This window comes from Haliotis rubra, unplaced genomic scaffold, assembly GCF_003918875.1.
Source record: "Haliotis rubra isolate DU_JTF1 unplaced genomic scaffold, ASM391887v1 Scf878, whole genome shotgun sequence".
Classification (NCBI taxonomy): Eukaryota; Metazoa; Mollusca; class Gastropoda; order Lepetellida; family Haliotidae; genus Haliotis; species Haliotis rubra.
The window spans coordinates 59,901-81,692 of NW_025767610.1; the positions used below are offsets into that span (position 1 = coordinate 59,901).

Sequence of the window (21,792 nt, forward strand, 5' to 3'; positions counted from 1 at the left end):
TATATTCGTCGTTTGTCAAAACTGGAGTTCAGTATAATAACCTTTATTTATATTTCTTGTTAAAAAGGTTGTTTAACAAACTACTCATTAAAATATTGACAAAGTTCACTATTTGTTACAAGGGAGGAGTGCAGAGAAAGGGACAGTCAGGTATTCGAGAAGCACGTGCACAAGTGCCGACAAAGTTACTGATTTATTAACCTGTGCTCTGTCGTCTCCATCCTTTCTCGCACAGCTGGCTGTACCTTTCTTTGCACTCATACCTGTTAACAAATGGTGAACTTAGTCAATATTTTAATGATCGTTTCTTAAATAACATATATATTTTTTGGGCATAAATTCTGCAAAAACCTCACAGAGTTGGTCTAATGTTTTCATTATGATCAGCGTTTCATTGAGCATTTTATGTTTATTACTTTTCGAGTTAGACTGCAATTCATCGGTCCGCTTTTGAGCCAAACCGACTGTATAACTTTTATATTTCAGAAGACCTGGTTCTGCGCTGATTGTGGTCTTATTGTGTATCATTCTGCCCATAGTCAACTGTTGTTCCCAAAGAATTCATGAACGCACCAACGTCGGGTCCAGTTCAGGAACGTTCAGCACATTGGCAACAGGTATTTATGATTTATGTTATGTCCTGCTTCCAGGGTGTTGTAGGTCTTGTCGCCGGAGTGAACAATAAGCTGGTATTACACAAATTATTTCATTTATAAAAATAAATCTAAGCAGCAAATAATGAATAAGCTACTAACTCATTCCCTGTAATACAGATTTTATCAAACCTGCGAATAGTTATGGTAGTGAGTCACATGTATGACCTATTCACTCCTTTAATAAACGTGGTATAGGGCCTGTAAGTCCAGCGAGGCGCTACCCTCGCTACTAAGCTGGTTCCCGGCTCCCTTTGTGCGCGCCAGCTTGCGATATGCGAGATAGAATCCCAGCTTAATTCCGGTCCTAGATTTCCGGTGGCAAGCGTATATTCAAGAACTGGTTCTGGTTTCAAATTGCGCGACCGCCAAATATGACTTTACTAGAAGGGACCAAGTGTACGTTGTTTGTCACCGGGAGTACTACGGTCTCACTTGAAGTGCCAAGGTCTGCTAACGGGCCCTATTACTTGGCGGTACCTGGATACGCTGATCTAAAGTTCTGATCCGAGGTTAAAGTGTAGACGATATTTTGTTCGAATCCCTAGTATCCACGTTTTTGTTACACATATATTTGGACTGTTTTTCGAGTCTGCGAGAGCCGCCATGGCCTATTGCACATGATTTCCAGGCCGTTCGCCTGATCATATTTCTACTGACACTTCCTGGTAGCCAACAAAGGCCAAAGTTGACAAGTTGAAGCGTGGGAATCTTAAGTATGAGTGCGTGAGTATGGTTTTACACCTTTTTCAGCAATATTCTAGCAATATCACATCGGGGGACACCAGAAATAGGCTTCACACACTGTACCCACGTGGGGAATCGAACCCGGTCATTCTTCGTTGACGAGCGAAGGCTTTAACCACTAGGCTACGGGGAATTTGAACAAGAACACAATGGTGGAGCCGTCGCCGATTATTAATATTTTGCTTATGAAAAAATGGATCCTTACACAATTAATCGTTTGAGCACATTGAAATACATCCAGTTATGTTTGGGTTTGGCGCAGTGCCCTTTGTAAGTTTGTCATCACTATACACGTTCTTGCGTATTCGGTAGCATATTAAGATTGACCCAAAACAGGTTCAAAGAATGTCAGCAAGACAAGGGGTCAGCAGGGGTCAGCAGGACCCCTTGTTACCAACGGGTGACGCAATGTATTTCTTTTATTTTCTATACATGGCGCGTACTGAACGCACATTAAATATTATTTTATAAAATTGTATGATTTATAAAAATGTTTGAAACAATTACACCTGATCTCATATCTAATATCCCTCCCACGTCACGCAGACTCGCCATGGTATCAAAAACATACTGTTTAAATTAACTACGTTAACTAATTAACAAATCCCTGTGAAAATGTACATACTGTTTTTCTCAGTTGGCGTTTTGGATCTAGCAGCATACGTGAAATTCATGACACAGGAATGAGGGTACATGGCCTCTGGGAAATGGCATATTTAATGTTGAAATGTTAAATACAGTCCATAAGTGAAAAAGACAGTGGAGAGACAGTCACGGTGATGGTGGAGAGACAATCAGAGTGATGTTCGAGAGACAGTCACAGTGATGGTGGAGAGACAGACACAGTGATGGTGGAGGGACAGACACAGTGATGGTGGAGAGACAGTCATGGTGATGGTGGAGAGACAGTCACAGTGATGATGGAGAGACAGACACAGTGATGGTGGAGAGACAGTCACAGTGATGGTGGAGAGACAGTCACAGTGATGGTGGAGAGACAGACACAGTGATGGTGGAGAGACAGTCACAGTGATGGTGGAGAGACAGTCACAGTGATGGTGGAGGGACAGACACAGTGATGGTGGAGAGACAGTCACAGTGATGGTGGAGAGACAGTCACAGTGATGGTGGAGAGACAGTCACAGTGATGGTGGAGAGACAGACACAGTGATGATGGAGAGACAGACACAGTGATGGTGGAGAGACAGTCACAGTGATGGTGGAGAGACAGACTACAGTGATGGTGGAGAGACAGACACAGTGATGGTGGAGAGACAGTCACAGTGATGGTGGAGAGACAGTCACAGTGATGGTGGAGAGACAGTCACAGTGATGGTGGAGAGACAGTCACAGTGATGGTGGAGAGACAGACACAGTGATGGTGGAGTGAGATGGAGAGACAGACACAGTGATGGTGGAGAGACAGTCACAGTGATGGTGGAGAGACAGATCACAGTGATGGTGGAGAGACAGACACAGTGATGGTGGAGAGACAGTCACAGTGATGGTGGAGAGACAGTCACAGTGATGGTGGAGAGACAGTCACAGTGATGGTGGAGAGACAGTCACAGTGATGGTGGGATGAGAGACAGTGGGTGGACAGACACAGTGATGGTGGAGAGACAGTCACAGTGATGGTGGAGAGACAGTCACAGTGATGGTGGAGAGACAGTCACAGTGATGGTGGAGAGACAGACACAGTGATGGTGGAGAGACAGTCACAGTGATGGTGGAGAGACAGACATGGTGATGGTGGAGAGACAGTCACAGTGATGATGGACGGTCACAGTGATGGTGGATAGACAGTCATGGTGATGGTGTAGAGACATCACAGATGATGGACGTCATAGTGGATGGTCACAGGATGGTGTAAAATAGACAGTCATAGTGTTGGTGGAGAGACAGTCACAGTGATGGTGGATGGTCACAGTGATGGTGGAGAGACAGACACAGTGATGGTGGATAGATAGTCACAGTGATGGTGGCGAGTCAGTCATAGTGAAGGTGGAGAGACAGTCACAGTGATGGTGGAGAGACAGTCAAAGTGATGGCGGATAGACAGTCACAGTAATGGCGGATAGACAGTCATGGTGATCGTGGAGAGACAGTCACAGTGATGATGGACGGTCACAGTGATGGTGGCGAGACAGTCACAGTGATGGTGGATAGATAGTCACAGTGATGGTGGAGAGACAGTCATAGTGAAGGTGGAGAGAAAGTTACAGTGATGGTGGATAGACAGTCACAGTGATGGTGGAGGGACAGTCACAGTGATGGTGGAGAGACAGTCATAGTGATGGTGGATAGACAGTCACAGTGATAGTGGATAGACAGTCACAGTGATGGTGGATAGACAGTCACAGTGATGGTGGATAGACAGTCATGGTGGTGGTGGAGAGACAGTCACAGTGATGGTGGACAGCCACAGTGATGGTGGAGATAGTCATAGTGATGGTGGATAGACAGACACAGTGATGGAGGATAGACAGTCCTAATGATGGTAGATTGACAGTCACAATAATGGTGGAGAGACACATTGAGATACATTTTGAATGATAGTGGAAGATGTCACACTGATGGCGGAGTGACAGTCACAATGATAGTGGAAGATGTCACACTGATGGAATAAATGCTTCCGTATTTGTTATAAACGGATCACATATATAGAAATCCATAAAATTTTCTGGAATACACATCTCTAAAATCACTGTATCATTTAATAAGTTTCTTCCACGCACTTGTGTCCTTTCGAGATAAGAATATGATACTATTGAAAGAAAACAGTACACTTTGTAAAGACTGGACAGAATCAAACATAAAACAGCAACTGTTTTTGATTACTGCTCAAACAGAAAAAAATCACTGAAGGGTTGAGATTTTTAAAATCTACGAGATATCTTTTAGACATCCAGTGAACAAGAATTGTGTTGTTCTAAACCGGTATCCAAACGTTTTATAATATTTACTGGATTCTCAATGTTAAAAAAGAACAACACATAGCTTCTCCCTGGCTAACCCCTCGCCCTGTTTTCGAGATGACATTACACAAACAGATGTAGTCAAGCATTCACAATAAGGCAATGTCACAACAATACCCCGACCCGGAAGAAGCCATGTGACTGTGACCAGCTAGGTTATTCACAACAATCTCGTCTATAGTCACATGCTAACAACAGCCAGTCTCTCTACCTATCATCATGTCGGCGACAGGGGTACTCGTCTTCCTCGTCTCTGCTGTAATACAAGGTTGGTTCAACCTGTTTAACACTCAGTCTGTTAAAATGTACGTATTTTTCTCAAACAAAGAACGGACGTGTGGGGAGTTCTTTGTTTCCGATAATTCTCAACTTTAACGTGGCTTTCATTTTCATTATGTGTATTTAATGTGTTTCAGTTAGTTAAGGATTAAATATACAATGAAATGAGGACAGTACTGTGATCGGTGAATTCGTACAATTTAAATTTTATTTAAACTTACCGTACACAGGTGCGCAGCTTGCCCAGAAATTGGGATTTCCTAAATCACGAGGTCAAGGCTAAATACATGTAACCGAAAATAGCGAAATTCTCCATATTTATTATTTGTTCCAATAAATGTTAATACGTATATGTTGTATATATTTTTCCCAAAAGCTGATGTTTGTACGGGAATGTTGAGAGTATGTGTTAGAGCAGAATACGTGGCCTTGTGAGGAGTCATGTGTTGATAAGGTCGGCCTCAACTGATAACGAAACTAGGTCAAGTGAAACTAGGTCTACAGTGATGTATCTACCGAAATATATCACATTACCTCAACGTATGTTTACAACGACGGTGATGATGATGATTATGATGCTAAAGCAGCGAAAAAAAATTCTCTATTCTCATAAAGGTTTGCTATTATATAATCACAGTCCGCTTTGTGATGTCACCACCAAAGTCACGTGTTTATCATTGTCTTCCAAATAGGGATGATATCGGGGTTCGCGATAACGGCTCGTACCCTTCCCATATATCTGCGTTTTAATCATAAATGGGGAGATGGGTAGCCTAGTTCTTACAGCGTTCGCTCGTCAGTCTGAAGGCCCGGGTTCGATTCCCCACATGGGCACAATGTGTAAAGCCCTTTTCGGGTGTCCCCCGCCGTGATGTTGCTGGAATATTACTAAAAGCGGCGTAAAACCATATTCACTCACTCATTTAATCATAAACCTCGTTTAATATGAAATAACGTAATCACTATAAAATTATGTTTTTGGGAGGGTGGTTTTGTGTGGAAAGAATAGAAAGAGTCTGGGATTTGTATAATTTCATTAAAAATCCATTTTCGTATGAAAAGGATTAACAATCAAGCAAATTTCATATTTTGTGTACATGATTTACTTGTCGTCATGGCGTTCTTCTTTGTCAGCAAAACATTCACCAAAATATATGCTTAAGTACGGTAACCCTAATGACTGTAAATGTACATAAGTAAATATACACATGTGCTTCCATTAAGGGTACAATGTGTGATAATAGTGGAGTATTTCTTAAAGCGGCTTAAAACTAAACTCACTCACTCATTCCATCACTCGTGTCCCTTGCCGTGATATTGATGGAGTTTTTCTGAAAGCGGCGTAAGACTAAACTGACTGACTGACTCACTCACTCACTCTATCAAGGATATATGTGGCGTTATATGGATTTGTTTGAACTGACCTATCACATCGGTTAACTGAAACCTTTGTACAAAATTTACGAAGAAGGTCAACTAAACACATACCCATTGTCTATACATGAGTGAGTATGGTTTTACGCCGTCTTTAGCAATAATCCTGTGGGGACCCATAATGATTTTCACACATATTGTATCCTTGTGGGGAACAAACTTGGGTCTTGGTGCAGACCAGCTAACGCTCTACCCACATAGTTACACTCGTGATATAAAAGTTTATATAATTAATTTAGATAATTTATTAATTGAGTTAATTCACACAGCGAATGGTATTGCAAGTAATCACTATCTTTGTCCGTGTGTTGTACACCATGGGGGATTCAGCAAAGTAATTTGATGATTCATATAATTTGAAAGGCCGAGTCATGTCGATTTGACAGTCCTTCAATCCAGGATATACTCCTACACAAAGCTGACACTCAGTGATATAACTTGAATGCTGTTAGGTTCGCGATTGTTTAGTAACCTTTTTATTGAACCAACTAGTTTCATTGCCCGTGACGCCGAAAAGAGCGATTTGTAGGCAGAAAGATAAGCAGAGGATTATTACTGTATATCACTGATAGGATACATACGTAGGATACACACAGACACACAGGCAAAGACACACACACACACAGACACACACAGAGACCAACAGACACTGAGACACACACACACACTGAGACACATATAGACACAGACACACACTCACACACACAGAGACCGACAGACACAGACACTCTCACACATAGAGACAGACACACAGACACACACACACACACACACTGAGACACACACAGACGCTGACACACACACTAAGACAGACACACAATGAAAGACACAGACACTCACACACTGAGACACATAGACAGAGACACACACACACAGACCGACAGACAGACAGACACACAGATACACTGACTCACTCACACTGAGACACACACAGACACACACCCACACACACATATAGACCGACAGACACAGACACTCCCACACTGAGACACACACAGACACACACACACACACATAGACCGACAGACACAGACACTCTCACACATAGAGACAGACACACAGACACACACACACACACACTGAGACACACACACACGCTGACACACACACTAAGACAGACACACAATGAAAGACACAGACACTCACACACTGAGACACATAGACAGAGACACACACACACAGACCGACAGACAGACAGACACACAGATACACTGACTCACTCACACTGAGACACACATAGACACAAACACACTCACAGAGACCGATAGACACACACACACATAGACACAGACACACACACACAGACCGACAGACACACACAGAGACACGGACACACTCACACACTGAGACACACATAGACAGAGACACACTTACACACAGACCCACAGACCGACACACACACTGAGACACTGAGACACTGAGACACACATAAACACAGACACACACAGACTTTAACAAACACACTGAGACACACATAGACACACACAGAGAGACCAACAGACAGACACACAGCGAGACACTGACACACTCACACACACAGAAACACACATAGACACAGACTCACACGCACAAACACGAATACATAATTATATAAATTGACCTATTTGGGATAAAATGCCTGTCCTGGCTTTAGAATCCTAAAAAGTAAGGTCAGTTTGGGTTGATACACAAGTCGACTTTACATTGCGTTATAAGAAATGAAGTTCGTTAATTTCTGTACACAATGATTATAAGTTCTGATCTAATTACTCCACATTAGGGACAGAAAAGAATAAACCCATTAATCTCATCGTGTACTGCATGAGAGCAATTAAACCAATATTCATGCTTATACGGCATATAGTCTGATATCATTTGTCTGAAGACATGTAGGAAGGTCTGTTATATAGTTTAACCGTTAAACATATTGTTTGGATACTTCAAAGAAGAAGTTTGTCGGTCATTCTGCAGAGTTGGGAATCACAATTGTATTGAATATAATTCACGCACGTACACACACACACACACACACACACACACACACACACACACACACACACACACACACACACACACACACACACACACTGAGACACATATAGACACACACACACACACACACACACAGACCGACAGACACAGACTCTCAAACACTGAGACACACATAGACACAGACACACACACAGAGACCGACAGACACAGACACTCTCACACATAGAGAGACAGACACACACACACACACAGAGACGCTGACACACACACTAACACAGACACACAATGAAAGACAGCGACACTCACACACTGAGACACATAGACAGAGACACACACACACAGACCGACAGACAGACACACAGATACACTGACTCACTCACACTGAGACACACATAGACACAAACACACTCACAGAGACCGATAGACACACACACACACACATAGACACAGACACACTCACAGAGACCGACAGACACACACACACACAGACACTGACACACTCACACTCTGAGAGACACATAGACAGAGACACACTTACACACAGACCCACAGACCGACACACACACTGAGACACACATAGACACAGACACACACAGAGACTTTAACACACACACACACTGAGACACACACAGACTTTAACAAACACACTGAGACACACATAGACACACACACAGAGACCGACAGACAGACACACAGAGAGACACTGACACACTCACACACACAGAAACACACATAGACACACACTCACACGCACAAACACGAATACATAATTATATAAATTGACCTTTTTGAGATAAAATGCCTGTCCTGGCTTTAGAATCCTAAAAAGTAAGGTCAGTTTGGGTTGATACACAAGTCGACTTTACATTGCATTATAAGAAATGAAGTTCGTTAATTTCTGTACACAATGATTATAAGTTCTGATCTAATTACTCCACATTAGGGACAGAAAAGAATAAACCCATTAATCTCATCGTGTACTGCATGAGAGCAATTAAACCAATATTCATGCTTATACGGCATATAGTCTGATATCATTTGTCTGAAGGTCATGTAGGAAGGTCTGTTATATACTTTAACCGTTAAACATATTGTTTGGATACTTCAAAGAAGTAGTTTGTCGGTCATTCTGCAGAGTTGAGAATCACAATTGTATTGAATATGATAAATGTGCATTGTACAGATGCGCGCGCGCACGCGAACGCACGCACACACACACACACACACACACACACACACAAAACCCAATACATACATACATACATACATACGTACGTACGTACATATATACATACATAATGTATGAACAGACCTTGTACATATTCATAGGGAAGCACTTTACATCGTTATCAACGTTGACTGTGCCCTCCTAACCCTGTTTGATTCTTCCTATGGACTCCAACTGTGATAACACCATTGTCGTTGGGATATTTATCAAGCTACGCTAGGCAATCCGTGTACATGTAGATTTGCACGAGAGACTTTATTCAGGCATCTTGTAATACTATCGTTGGGATATTTATCAAGCTACGCTAAGCAATCCGTGTACAGGTAGATTTGCATGAGAGACTCTGTTCATGCATCTTGTAAAATACTACAAGATGTGGTCATATCTGAAACTACGCAGTTCCATCTTGAACAGGGAAGCCAATGTACATAGAAAACAAACCGTATCGGATGCCACAATTCTCATTATTGTCTCAGAGCCTATTAAAATTTGTGTCAATCATATCTTAACGCGAAATTAAGCTAATCTCGCCAAAGAAAACATGAAAACACAAACAAACATGACACCGAATTGCATAAAATAACAAGAAATGTGAATCAGAAACAGGAACGTATATACACGGAAGTCATCAAGTGCCATGAGTAATATATGACGTCTTACGATATAGACATTTATTCAGTATCTTCCACTTACGTGTTTGTACTAACGGATATGTGTGCTTGTATTTACGATTTGACTGTTCCGTAATTTTGCACTTGCGCCACTGTTGCCCTACATGAACGGTAAACCTATGGACTGTTACTTGTCAGGCATTGCAAATGCATTGGCGACACCGTTATTTGCGTTTGGGGGTGAGCTTGGGATAACCTGTTTTTAATCATCTTCAATCAAGTTTTATTCATTGTGTTTAAAATGTCATTTTTCGAGTTTGCTAACAGTGTGTCGAAAGCATAAACAAACTGTTTTTCAATTGTGAATCACAATGATGCAGAACGTATTCTCAATGGTGTTGCCTTTAAGACCAGCACGAGAGAACTGGAACTCCTTGTGGTGGGAACAGTTAATCATAATTAACATTTGACCCGTGTCGCACGTACAGTATTTGAGGGGCGGTAGGGTAGCCTAATGGTGTTCAAGTGATTCGTTGAAGGTCCGTGTTGGATTCTCCACATTGATACAATGTGTGAAGCCAATTTCTGGTGTCCCCGCCGTGATATTGCTGGAATATTGCTAAAATCGGCGTTATACCATAACCAATCTCTGTAACTGGTGTTCAAGTGATTCGTTAATAGCACATCGATCACTGTCATAAATGTCCAAATTTACGGTTAAATTTACGAAGCTCAATAATAATTCCTGAATATGTAATTATAGGTACATTTGTCTTTATAGCCCATTTTGGAGGACAACTAAGTTACAGAGGTTCAGCTGTTTATTTCAAACAACAATATGTTTCCAGGTGCTGTCGCAACAACCTGCTATGTCGCCACTTCAAGTATTAATTGTCTATTTGGCTGCTGCTCTGACACTTTATTCGTCTACTGTTGCCTTAGCAACGGGTAAGTTATTGAGGATCTGCTTGTTGTGTTATTCCACTATCAGCAATATCCAACTGTATGAGATAACCTGCACATAACCGTACCCATGCTGGTCAAACTAGTGGTCGATATTCTGAACAACGTTCAAAGCCATTGTCAGATACCTAGTCCAGTTTCCGGGTTAGAATGAACCTTCAGTAACCCATGCTTGTCGTAAGAGGTCACTAACGGGACCGGGTGGTCAGGCTCCTGGCTTGGTTGACACATGTCCTTGTATCCCAATTGCGTAGATCGATGCTCATGATGATGATCACTGGATTGTCTGGTCCAGAATCGATTATTTACAGACCGCCGCCATATAACTGGAATATTGCTGAGTGCGGCGTAAAACTAAACTCACTCACTCACTCGATCCCCTGTACATCGTATGAAGCCCATTTTTACGGTGTTCTCGGCCGTTATTATTGCTACAGTCGACGTAAAACCACTGAAAACCCTGACATTTCGAAGGATAAAAGTTATTTCTATTGTTGTTGAACTTCTCTACTGAAAGTCGCCGCACATGTTGTGTTACATCTTAATCATCACCACGTTATGTTGTGTCCAGAGCTGGTATCGGCATCATCATTGGCGTCATAGTCATGATTTTATCCACCTGCTTCATCTGGCTCCGTATACGACGTCGTCGTGCACTGTACAGGAACATCGCTGTTGGGCAACAAGTCTACCACAACCCTGGGACGACAGTAACACAAGGAAAACACCTTCTCAGTAAACACATATTTTCTCGTTGATGTTAAGCAGATCTTATTTCTATCATCATACGAACCGTTTATGTTTAGTTTCAAAGCAGTGTGTACTTTTTATACGACTTTTGATGCCGAAGGAGGCGGAAGGAAAACAAGGTTCGACTTTTTAAAAGTAAATAAGAATGAATACGCAAGGTACAAGAAAAGCCTTATGCGAGGCATCAAAACAGCGGCAAAAAATAAGTCTCAAATTATATTTACATTAATATAATCAACAGTGGTATGTGTAAAACAATAGGAAGAATGTTTCGGATTTTATAGCAAATACTTAATTGCATGAAAAGGAAAATGATACTCCAGACTATTGAAACAAAGAAATGATTTGCCTGAAATTTATTTTTAAAAAGATTTTAAATTCAAAACTATCAATCCATGGGCTGTCGTTAATCCATATGCTACCGGTAATCAATACTGTGTTATTATTCCATACGTTACCGTTAATCCGTTTCAAGATATATACAAGTTTTAAAGAAACCAGGGGTACAGCTTGTTTTATGTATATTTCATGTAGTCACGTTGATAGATTAATAGGGATGTACTAAATGCACACTATGCCAATCATTTGTACATCCATTCCAGGTCAAACGGCATATTCACAACCAAACACAGGTTATGGACAACCAAACACAGGTTATGGACAACCAAACACAGGTTATGGACAACCACCCACAGGCTTTGGACAACCAAGTCCTGGTTATGGAAAGTCAGATACGGCTTATGCAACAGCACCCCCTCCTTACGACGGTTAATGACCACGTGGTTGAATTGTCGAACCCATTCTGTGATATGATTTCTGTGTAAACACTTTCCTTTATGTATATAATTTTAAAAATGGTAATTAGTTGAAAAGTCAAGAGGTCGTAATGACTGTTTACATTGATTATATGTTTTATCACTTTAATATGCAAGAACAGCCATGTGGCAATATGGGGAGTGGTCGACAGATTTGGGTGTTTTCACTGGTTTGAACCATTAATATTATCTTTATTCGAATTCATATTATATGAAGGCTGGTTGGTGGCCATGGCGCCTGAGACATCGGAACTACATAGTTAGGTCCCCTACTCGTAGCAGGATTCGCTAATTGTAGGTTTGAATCGGACTGATATGATCGTTTGTTAGCGGAAGGGTTTCACCACATTGATAGGCGTTTGAGACTTGCATCAATTCTCCCAGTCTACAATCTGACACTGCGGGATTTGTCAGAAATGCTGTTCAATGTTGTGTACAGTCATAACACTCAATACAAAGATGGATTATGAATTTTCAGAGACTTGACATTTACACATATAATTATATACAACATGCATCTACTGAGTAACATTAGTAATGTTTCTACTTATAAAATAACACATGGAAATAAACGGACAACCTGTTTTCTAACCAACCGTGACTTTGTTTGAAATCTATTTAAGTACAGTACAGAGCGAGAAAGCAGGCAAGCTTCCTGCATCCGTATGATTCAGACACTCAACAAATGCAACGGAGGCTTGACAAAGCACAGGTCCTCGTGTCTTTGCGAGGATTACATTTTTTAAAATGCATAAACATTTGAGATGACCCCCGACTCGAAAAGCTTCACAGTACAATACATCATGATGCATTGTACTATGAAGTATTTTGAGTCGGGGGTCATCTCAAAAATAATAATATATCCTCGCAAAGACACGAGGGCCTGTGTGACAAAGCTGTAGCGCTGTATTCAGAAGCTCGCACCCACACATCACTACAGTTTTATACCCGTGAAGATCCGGGTTAAAATGGATCTTCAGCAACCCACGCTTGTCGTAAAGGCGACTAACAGGATCGGGAGGTCAGGCTCGCTGACTGGTTGACACATGTCATCGTATCCCAGTTGCGTAGATCGATGCCCATGCTGTTGATCACTGGATTGTGTGGTCTGGACTCGATTATTTACAGACCGCCTCCATATAGCTGGAATATTGCTGAGTGAGGCGTTTAAAAACAAACCGACCAACCAGCCACTACGGCCTTAGCAAGCATACAACTTGTATAATTTCCTCAGTTGCCTTGGTAATGAGGAAAATATTGCCTATCTGATTTGCCGAGGAATATAAAGTGTTCCGTAGTATGTGTTTATATATTATATGCCATCGATAGCATGTAACACACAGATTCGCACATTAATCCACCATCTTCAGTGTCTTGTAGTGGATGAATTAGAAGGTTTTGTGCAATTTATAACTATATGTTTGATATAACATTTAGAATTTCCTCAACACATGCAGTTATGAACTGAAACATGATGGTGTAGCTTGACCCTTTCGTTACATTGTTTGACTCCATTAATGATACGACCAATAATATGTAGAAAGGATGGAAAATGATTAATATACTGGGCAAAATAAGTTTGGGATATTGGTATTTTTATGATTGATATTTTATCAGTGTGTCAGTGAATAAATAGATCATTATTCATAATTTCAAAAGTTACATATATCCCTAACTATTTTTGTCCAGTATATATAATTCTTTGGTAAGGACCCATGTAAAGCCTCACACGTATCCATACCAACAGACATGACTTATTGATAAATGCTATGAAGTCAATAAAAGCATGAATGAACTCTCTGTACCCCTGGGACTAATTGACGCAAAATTCAGGAAAGACATGGTAAAGATGCGGATGAAAGGATGCATCCCATGTACCAAGTAGTTCAGAATCGCATTGTGCCTTAGGTTTGATGCCACTAAATCTGTCGACTGAAATTGGGGAGTGTTTCCACAGAGTGACAGTGCCAGGATCACTCGAAGCCTCTTTGCTGCGTTTGTTTATTTTCGACTGGATAATAGTGGTTGCGTTTTGGTTGTTTGACGCAACGGTAAGCAATACACTGGTTATATGACGTAGGTCTGTTAAATAATTGAGACTGGACACTACAATTCAATGATTCACATCATGAACATTTATCTCGGCAAATGTGTTATGATGGCATCAACCAAGTCAGCAATCCTGACCGTACGAACCGTGTTAATTGCTTCTTATGACAAGAGGATTATTAGTGTTTGTACGATACTCCTCATAAAGTTAAGCAACACAAATTTTTAGTCTCATTACATTTTCATTTATTGAAATTGCAAAACATGGGATGATGCAATAGAAAAGTGAAAGATACATGTATGTACACACGATTAACAAAATGAAATGAAATGGTATTGAGCAATAATAGACTTCCAAATCATCAAAAGCATGTACCCGTTAAACAGTCGTGCAACACGTGCTGCATTGATGGAGCAAAATGTTAACATTAAGGTTCAAGTCAGTTTTGGACAGTGAAGCAGTGTTCAGTAGCGCGTTTCACCACCATGAGCACAAATGCAAGCTTCTACACGTCTTTGCATTGACCAAATGAGCCTTTAAAGTTGCTGTTGTGGAATGTTCTGCTATTCTCTCTGTAACGTCTGCTCAAGGTCATCCAGAGTCTGGGGGTGAACATGGAGACCGTAAACACGACTTTCAATAATGCCCCAAGCATGTTCAATAGGATTAAGATGAGGTGACCTTGTAGGTTAGTCCATATGTGTGATGTTGTTGATCTAAACAACATCATTAACAACTCTTTCTCGGGCATTATCAGCAATGGACAGGCATTATCATCCATAAAAAATAGCAAATGTTAGGCCCCGCTCGTTGTGCCAGAGAAATAATTACAGATAGGTTTACACCGATCAGGGTGTATGTGTGAAGAGTGAAGCACATTCATGCCACACATTTTGCATGTTGTTTCTAAAAGTGGTTGTGTTCGGGTGATGTTGTCAATGTTATCAGATAAATCAATTTGACAGTCACTAAAGGTTATGTATTCTTTTAATATTTACCTTTCAGTAACATGTCGGCAAAAATCGCTATGGAGATTGATAAAAATATGACACTGAAAATACTTGTTGCTTAATTTGTTGTGAGGAGTATATGTTAGTAGAAGTAGCAGCAGCATTTGTAGTAGTTGTAGTAGCAGTGGGTAGTAGTAGCAGTGGAAGGAGCAGTAACAGTAGTAGGAACAGCAGCAGCAGCGGCAGCAGTATTAGTATTAGTTGTAGTAGTAGTAGTAGCAATATAAGGAGTAGCAGTAGCAGTAGTAGTAGTAGCAGCAGCAGTAGTAGTAGCAGCAGCAGTAGTAGTAGCAGCAGCAGCAGTAGTAGTAGTAGCATCAGTAGTAGTAGTAGTAGTAGCAGCAGTAATAGTAGCAGCAGTAGTAGTAGTAGCAGTAGCAGTAGCAGTAGTAGCAGTAGCAGCAGTAGCAGCAGTAGTAGCAGCAGCAGTAGTAGTAGCAGCAGTAGCAGTAGTAGTAGCAGTAGCAGCAGTAGGCAGTAGTAGTAGTAGTAGTAGTAGTAGTAGTAGTAGTAGCTGCTCTAGGGCAGCCACAATTGATCATGGGGATCAGATATACGCGCAGGCGTGTTGATTAATTTCAGCTACACAAACTGTGAATCGTAGAGTTCTATTTGGTTACACACCTCCACATGTAAAAGGTTACTTGTTGCTGTAACACACAGGAATGGGGACAAAAGAGGAGTGATCATTATCTTGTTAGCTTTGGGTTAGTAATACGAGAAGCTACGTTTATAACGGGCACAATTATGGCGAACGGGTTTTGTCTGGTCCGGCCATATGTTCAAAGTAACTAACTAGAATAAGCGATCCTTTTGAGTACTTTATAACGGTAATCAAAGTGGTCGCTGTTTTTAGTTCGTTATAACGGTAGTACCCGTGAAGATCCGGGTTACAATTGATCTTCAGCAACCCGGGCTTGTAAGAGGCGACTAACGGGATCGGGAGGTCAGGCTCACTGATGCTAATTGTTTGTTGTTTGACGCCGCACTCAACAGTATTCCAGTTATATGGCGTCGGTCTGTAAATAATCTTATCTGGACCAGACCAATGAAAGACTTCGTTACACTTAAGTGCCCGCCCACCCGCTCAGACTGGGTTCGGTATACGGTGTGCTTCGTTTCGAGGGAAGTAAACCCAAGTACAAAATATTGCATTTTTGATTTGCGATTGTACGCTTATAATTTTGTTTATCTGATTTTTCATAATCAGCAATGTATATTATATGTCATGAATAAATGATAATTGTGTTTTAAGTATGTTTGTTTTTGGTTGCATGTGACCTTTAATAACATTATTTTCCTTAAAATCCATTCGTGTCGGTGTCTAGATGTTGGTCGAATGCTGCCCTTGAATCGATACGAATGCGATAACCTGACAGGCTGTGTAACGCGTAGCATACCCTCAGTGAAGTGTATGCATCGTTATTCTTATTACATTAGAAGAACAGCAAGGCGGGATGTTTCTGAAGCTGCTTGACTGAATATACTAATCATTTATCACATTACATTGTGTCAGTTTATTCCCAAGCGTATTTTTCAAAACAAATCATGATGTCCAGTAGATGTTGTATATCCAAGTGTAAATGCCAAGTCTCTGGAAACGCTTTATAACTAACGAACTCGTGGTTCAATGACAGCACGGCGTGTTATCTTGAATAGGTGAGGGGGTAGGAAGCGAAGGGGATGGTGACTGTGAAACCCGAAGTGATGTTGGTCTCAAAATTCCATCACTGGAAATTGTGTGTAACACTTGGGCAAACTCATTAATTTGATTTGTGAATTCCCACTCATAATCTGTAGGCCCCGCCAAGAGTACTTCCGGTGTCTTCGACGTCATCAGCACTTATATAACGTTACGAATCACTCATTAACTCCTGTTTAAACACCCAACTTCCTTTTCTGTTTTTTGTTGTTGTATAACGTCGCACTCAGTATTTCAGCTATATTGCTACGGTCTGTATATAATCGAGTCTGGACCAGAAAATCCAGCGATCAACAGCATGAGCATCGATCTGCACAAGTGGGATACGATGACACGTGTCAACCAAGTCAGCGAGCCTGACCACCCGAACCCGTTAGTCGCGTCTTACGATTATCATGGGTTACTGAACACCAGTTCTAACCTGGATCTTCACGGGTCACATGTAGCGGCCATAAAACTGTCAAGGCCCGTGCTGGAATTGGAACCACGGACCTTCTGCTCCGAAGTCGGACACCTATGGTGGCTGATTAGGTCCATCGCTTTCTCGCCTTAAAATTCGGAGGCGAGAAAGCGAGAAATCGATATCACGAGACGAGAAAGCGATAACACGAGACGAGAAAGCGATAACACGAGAAAAAGCGATAACGCGAGACGAGAAAGCGATAACGCGAGAGGAGAAAGCGATAACGCGAGATTAATCAGCCACCATACCAAAGAGGTTAACCCCGACAGCAAGCTGACAAGGTAAGGATGTCATCTATGGGATGACTCCACGCAGGCTTCTTTCTGAAACAAAATTACAGAAAGTGTGATTCCACAAAGCGTCCATTAACCGCTGTAGGGAGGAGGGGGTGTTGCATAGGCCATGTTTGGCTGTCCATAACCTGGATTTGCCAGTCCATAGCCTGTGTTCGGTTGTCCGTAGCCTGTGTTCGGTTGTCCATGGCCTGTGTTTGGTTGTCCATAACTACCAGGCTGATACTGCGCCGTTTGACCTGGAATATAGGTATAACTGATTGACGAAATGATTTTTTTCACTTTATTTCTGTATAATGGGTACGTAAATGCTTTATAATGTTGTATTTGTGGTACATCTATACAAACAAAATATGGACACGGGTGGTAGATAATCCGTTGGGTTATACAAAACCAGAAGAACACAGTTTTATTGTTATTTATGTGAGGAGGTTATTGCAAGATGACCAAAGGATGAAGCATTTACCGTAGTTACAGTGCGAAAAGGTAGTAAATTTGTCAATTTCGAATTGAATTCATACAGGGTAGGACATTTTTATCCAACAAATTGTGGATGCGAATTAAAATATCTCTTTGCACATATATAGTATTTTGAAAATCAGGTTTTATACATCTTTATTATTTCTTTATTAAGATTAACGAAATGTTACTCCAAATCCATATTATTGATTAGAAGCATGTTCGATATTAAATGTATAATCGTAATCCTTACCCGTGTGTGCGTGCGGGACTGCGTATGTGTGAGCGTTTGAGTGAGTGAGTGAGTGATTGGGGGTTAGTGAGCGTGAGTGAGTCGGGGTGGGTAGGTGGGTAAGAGAGCTTGTATCAGCGCATACTTATGTCGGTGTTGACTGACTTGTGATTTTACTTACTTTGCGTCACTATCGTTGCCGAGACGTTGGCAATTTGTTGCCCATAAACGCGGTGACTGTACAGTGCACGATGACGTCGTACGCCGAAGCAGATGGCGCAGGTGGTAAGAACCATGACTATCACGCCACAGATGATACCGAAACCTGCACTAGAAGAATGTAGAAGTATAGTAGAACTGTTACTATAATATATGCCAAATTCATCGAGAAGTTCAACACAACAAGAGGCAATATGAGGAAACAGAGCGATTTGGTTATACGCCTTTTTAGCGCTATTTCCTCGGTATGGAGGAGTGAGTGAGTGGTATAACGCCAGCTTCATCAGTAATTCAGGTATCTCACGGAGTGTTTACTTATTAAGAGTGGAAAGACCGGGATGATGCAGTAGTGTACCTCTTTGCCGACATAACGAAGCGCTTGTGAGATGCAGGGAAACAGTCAGGACGAACTAACATTAGGAACCCATGATCTCAGCAAACCGAAACATGAGTCTCATTAACAAATTCAGACAATGGCCTACTTTTCAGCCAATCCGATTTTCTTGTGTGAAAGTGAACAGAGTCACTTCAAACAACTATGGTTACACTGAATTCGAATTCCTTGTTTCATAATAAAATGGTATTTACAAATTAATCTTATAATATCAAGTCCGTACCAGAAAGCCAAACATTTCTAGCGGCAGAGCCTCGTTTTGAGATTTCTACGATTTTCAGATTTCCGTTTGTGAGAGCACGCTGCACGACGTGTTTGCAAGGATTAGAAGGAGCGTAGTGTTGCAATATACAAGGTGTATCAAATAATACTGATTAATATTTAAATATCCAGTTGAATAAGTTGGTCTCAAAAGTCTGGACTGGTTATTGTACTAAGGTGCGCAATAGGACGGAACCCGTTCAGCAGGAAACGAGACTGTTTGTGTAGTCAATGTTTTGACTTGATTCTTGCCCACTCAAGGGACACAACTCTGCTCAACCAATTGTGCTGCGAGGATTAAAGATTGAAAAATAATAAGTTTTAGATGAACCCCAACTCGAAATGCTGCACAGTACAATAAATCATGATTGGCTTGATTAAACGCTTGATTTGCGATAGACTTGTGGCAAAGTCACGATTTGCAACTTCACTGCCCCATGTAGTGCCGCCCCTGTTTAAATACGCCATAGGAAGCAACAAATAGACATCGGTGCTCACGATGCGTGATCTTGGTAATTTTAGTTAGCAGGCCCACATAACGAGTCCATAGGCAGATCCACATGAAAGTTTATTAAATGACCACTGAAACCCTTGTGAAAACGGGTGAAAATGAACTGCGCCCCCTCCCCCCACACTTGAAATCACCATTGGAATCATACTTGCTGGTTAACCTACTATTAACTACTTTAATCATTTCACAATCACGCCGAAGACCCGGGTTCGATTCCACACATGGGTACAATGTGTGAAGCCCATTTCTTGTGTCCCCAGCCGTGACATTGCTGGAATATTGGTAAACGCGGCGTAAAACCATGCCCACTCACTCAAAATCATATAGACATCGTAATGCTTTGATCCGAAAAACAATCACTGACCCCATGCTACCCGATTAGCAATATGTATCCCATATAAATAAAACCCGTAGGTATTCCGGGGCAGATGCAATTGATGTCATGTGGGGCGTGGTGGGCGAGCTGTGTATGGCGCCATTCTAGTGATCCAGCGAGTTTAAGGTGCCGGGATCGAGCCCACCTTGGGGTCAACTTTGTGTGCCGATTTTTTCAGTGTTGTCACAACCCCTAATGTACAGTACACGACCATGTGCACTGAACCCACGAATCCGTTGGTAAATGACCACATGATGGTGGCTACCTGAATACGTGCAAACGCCTAGTTGCGGGTACAGCAACGTGCAGTAAACTTAGACAAAGACTATGTGTCCCAGTCCACCCAACTGTGAATGGGAACCTCGTAAGGATGGGAAACCCACTTTAAGTTGGTGTGCCTAGTGGCTGCACGAGTGGTATGATCCCCAGGATGTTGAGATTGAAAAGGGGCTGTGGGGTAGCCCAGTGGTTAAAGCGTTGGCTCGTCACGCCGAAGACCCGGGTTCGAATCCCCACATGGGTACAATTTGTGAAGCCCATTTCTGGTGTCCCCCGCCGTGATGTTGCTGGAATATTGCTAAAAGCAGCGTAAAACCAAATTCAGTCAGTCAGTCAGTGATATTGAAAAATACGATGTGCATCAGATGATCGACGGAAAAATCAAATAGTTTTGAGGGTGCACCCATATAATATTAATAATAATAATTAGAAGATTCAGAGTGGCAGGATATGATGGAAGTACTCGTAGAATATTTACGAATGCTGTGGCGAGGTTTCAGGGGACTGCAGCTGCCAGAATACTTCAAAAGTATTTGAGTCATGGATTGTATCGGGATGTGAAAGTTTCTATAATGCCAGCTGTACTTGTATGAGCAAGGCGAGGACTTTAACGGCCTGGCCTGCACCTTATCTACTTCCGTACTTGCGCAGGGCGGACGGGGAACCTATCTGAAAACACTGAAATCTCACCAACTTCCGATACTGTTTCCGGATTCGATGAAAGGCACCAGCGTCACTTTAAAGACATTCGTGAGATTTGATGCTTAACATTCGTGAATTCACTGACACTGGTATAATGTGTGACGTCCATTTCTGGTGTTGCCCCGCCGTGATGTTGCTGGAATATTACTAAAACCATACTCACTCACTATCTCTGCTGATATTGGACACTGGTTTGACAGAACCAAACTCTTCATCAACTTATCATGCTGGGATATTTCCTTTATGAAACACTTACCCGTTGCTAAGGCAACAGTAGATGAAGTAGCCGTCAGTGCAGCAACCAAATACACAGTTCAGATAGCCTCTCACACATGTCTTTGCAACAGTACCTGGAAAACATAGTCGGTTTTTATTTATTTATTTATTTAGTTAGTTAGTTAGTTAGTTAGTT

At 41.6% G+C, this 21,792-nt stretch overlaps 1 protein-coding gene and 1 long non-coding RNA gene across 3 annotated transcripts in view; both read left to right on the forward strand.

Annotated features, from left to right (window-relative positions):
• The window catches only part of LOC124263293, a 31,865-nt gene extending 31,254 nt beyond the window's left edge, over nt 1–611 (forward strand). Inside the window, exon 3 of the long non-coding RNA XR_006894806.1 lies at nt 487–611. This is a non-coding gene — a long non-coding RNA (uncharacterized LOC124263293). The remainder of the gene's footprint in view (nt 1–486) is intronic.
• Nucleotides 612–4,489: 3,878 nt separating this feature from the next.
• LOC124263294 lies at nt 4,490–13,024 on the forward strand. 2 transcript variants are annotated; one of them, XM_046697879.1, is made up of 4 exons: nt 4,490–4,646; nt 10,750–10,849; nt 11,436–11,599; nt 12,217–13,024. In XM_046697879.1, exons 1-4 carry the CDS (start codon nt 4,598–4,600, stop codon nt 12,384–12,386), a joined length of 483 nt encoding a protein of 160 aa, XP_046553835.1. In that variant the 5' UTR covers nt 4,490–4,597; the 3' UTR covers nt 12,387–13,024. The 2 variants fall into 2 exon arrangements, with proteins under 2 accessions (XP_046553835.1, XP_046553836.1); XM_046697880.1 differs by having other exon boundaries at nt 11,436–11,584.
• The last annotated feature ends 8,768 nt before the right edge of the window (nt 13,025–21,792 follow it).

Coding starts and splice junctions, on each gene's coding strand:
- LOC124263294 (XM_046697879.1), top strand. CDS start 4,598: ATGTCGGCGACAGGGGTACTCGTCTTCCTCGTCTCTGCTGTAATACAA. Junction 10,850..11,435: donor TACTGTTGCCTTAGCAACGG/GTAAGTTATTGA, acceptor TGTTGTGTCCAG/AGCTGGTATCGGCATCATCA. Junction 11,600..12,216: donor ACAAGGAAAACACCTTCTCA/GTAAACACATAT, acceptor CATCCATTCCAG/GTCAAACGGCATATTCACAA.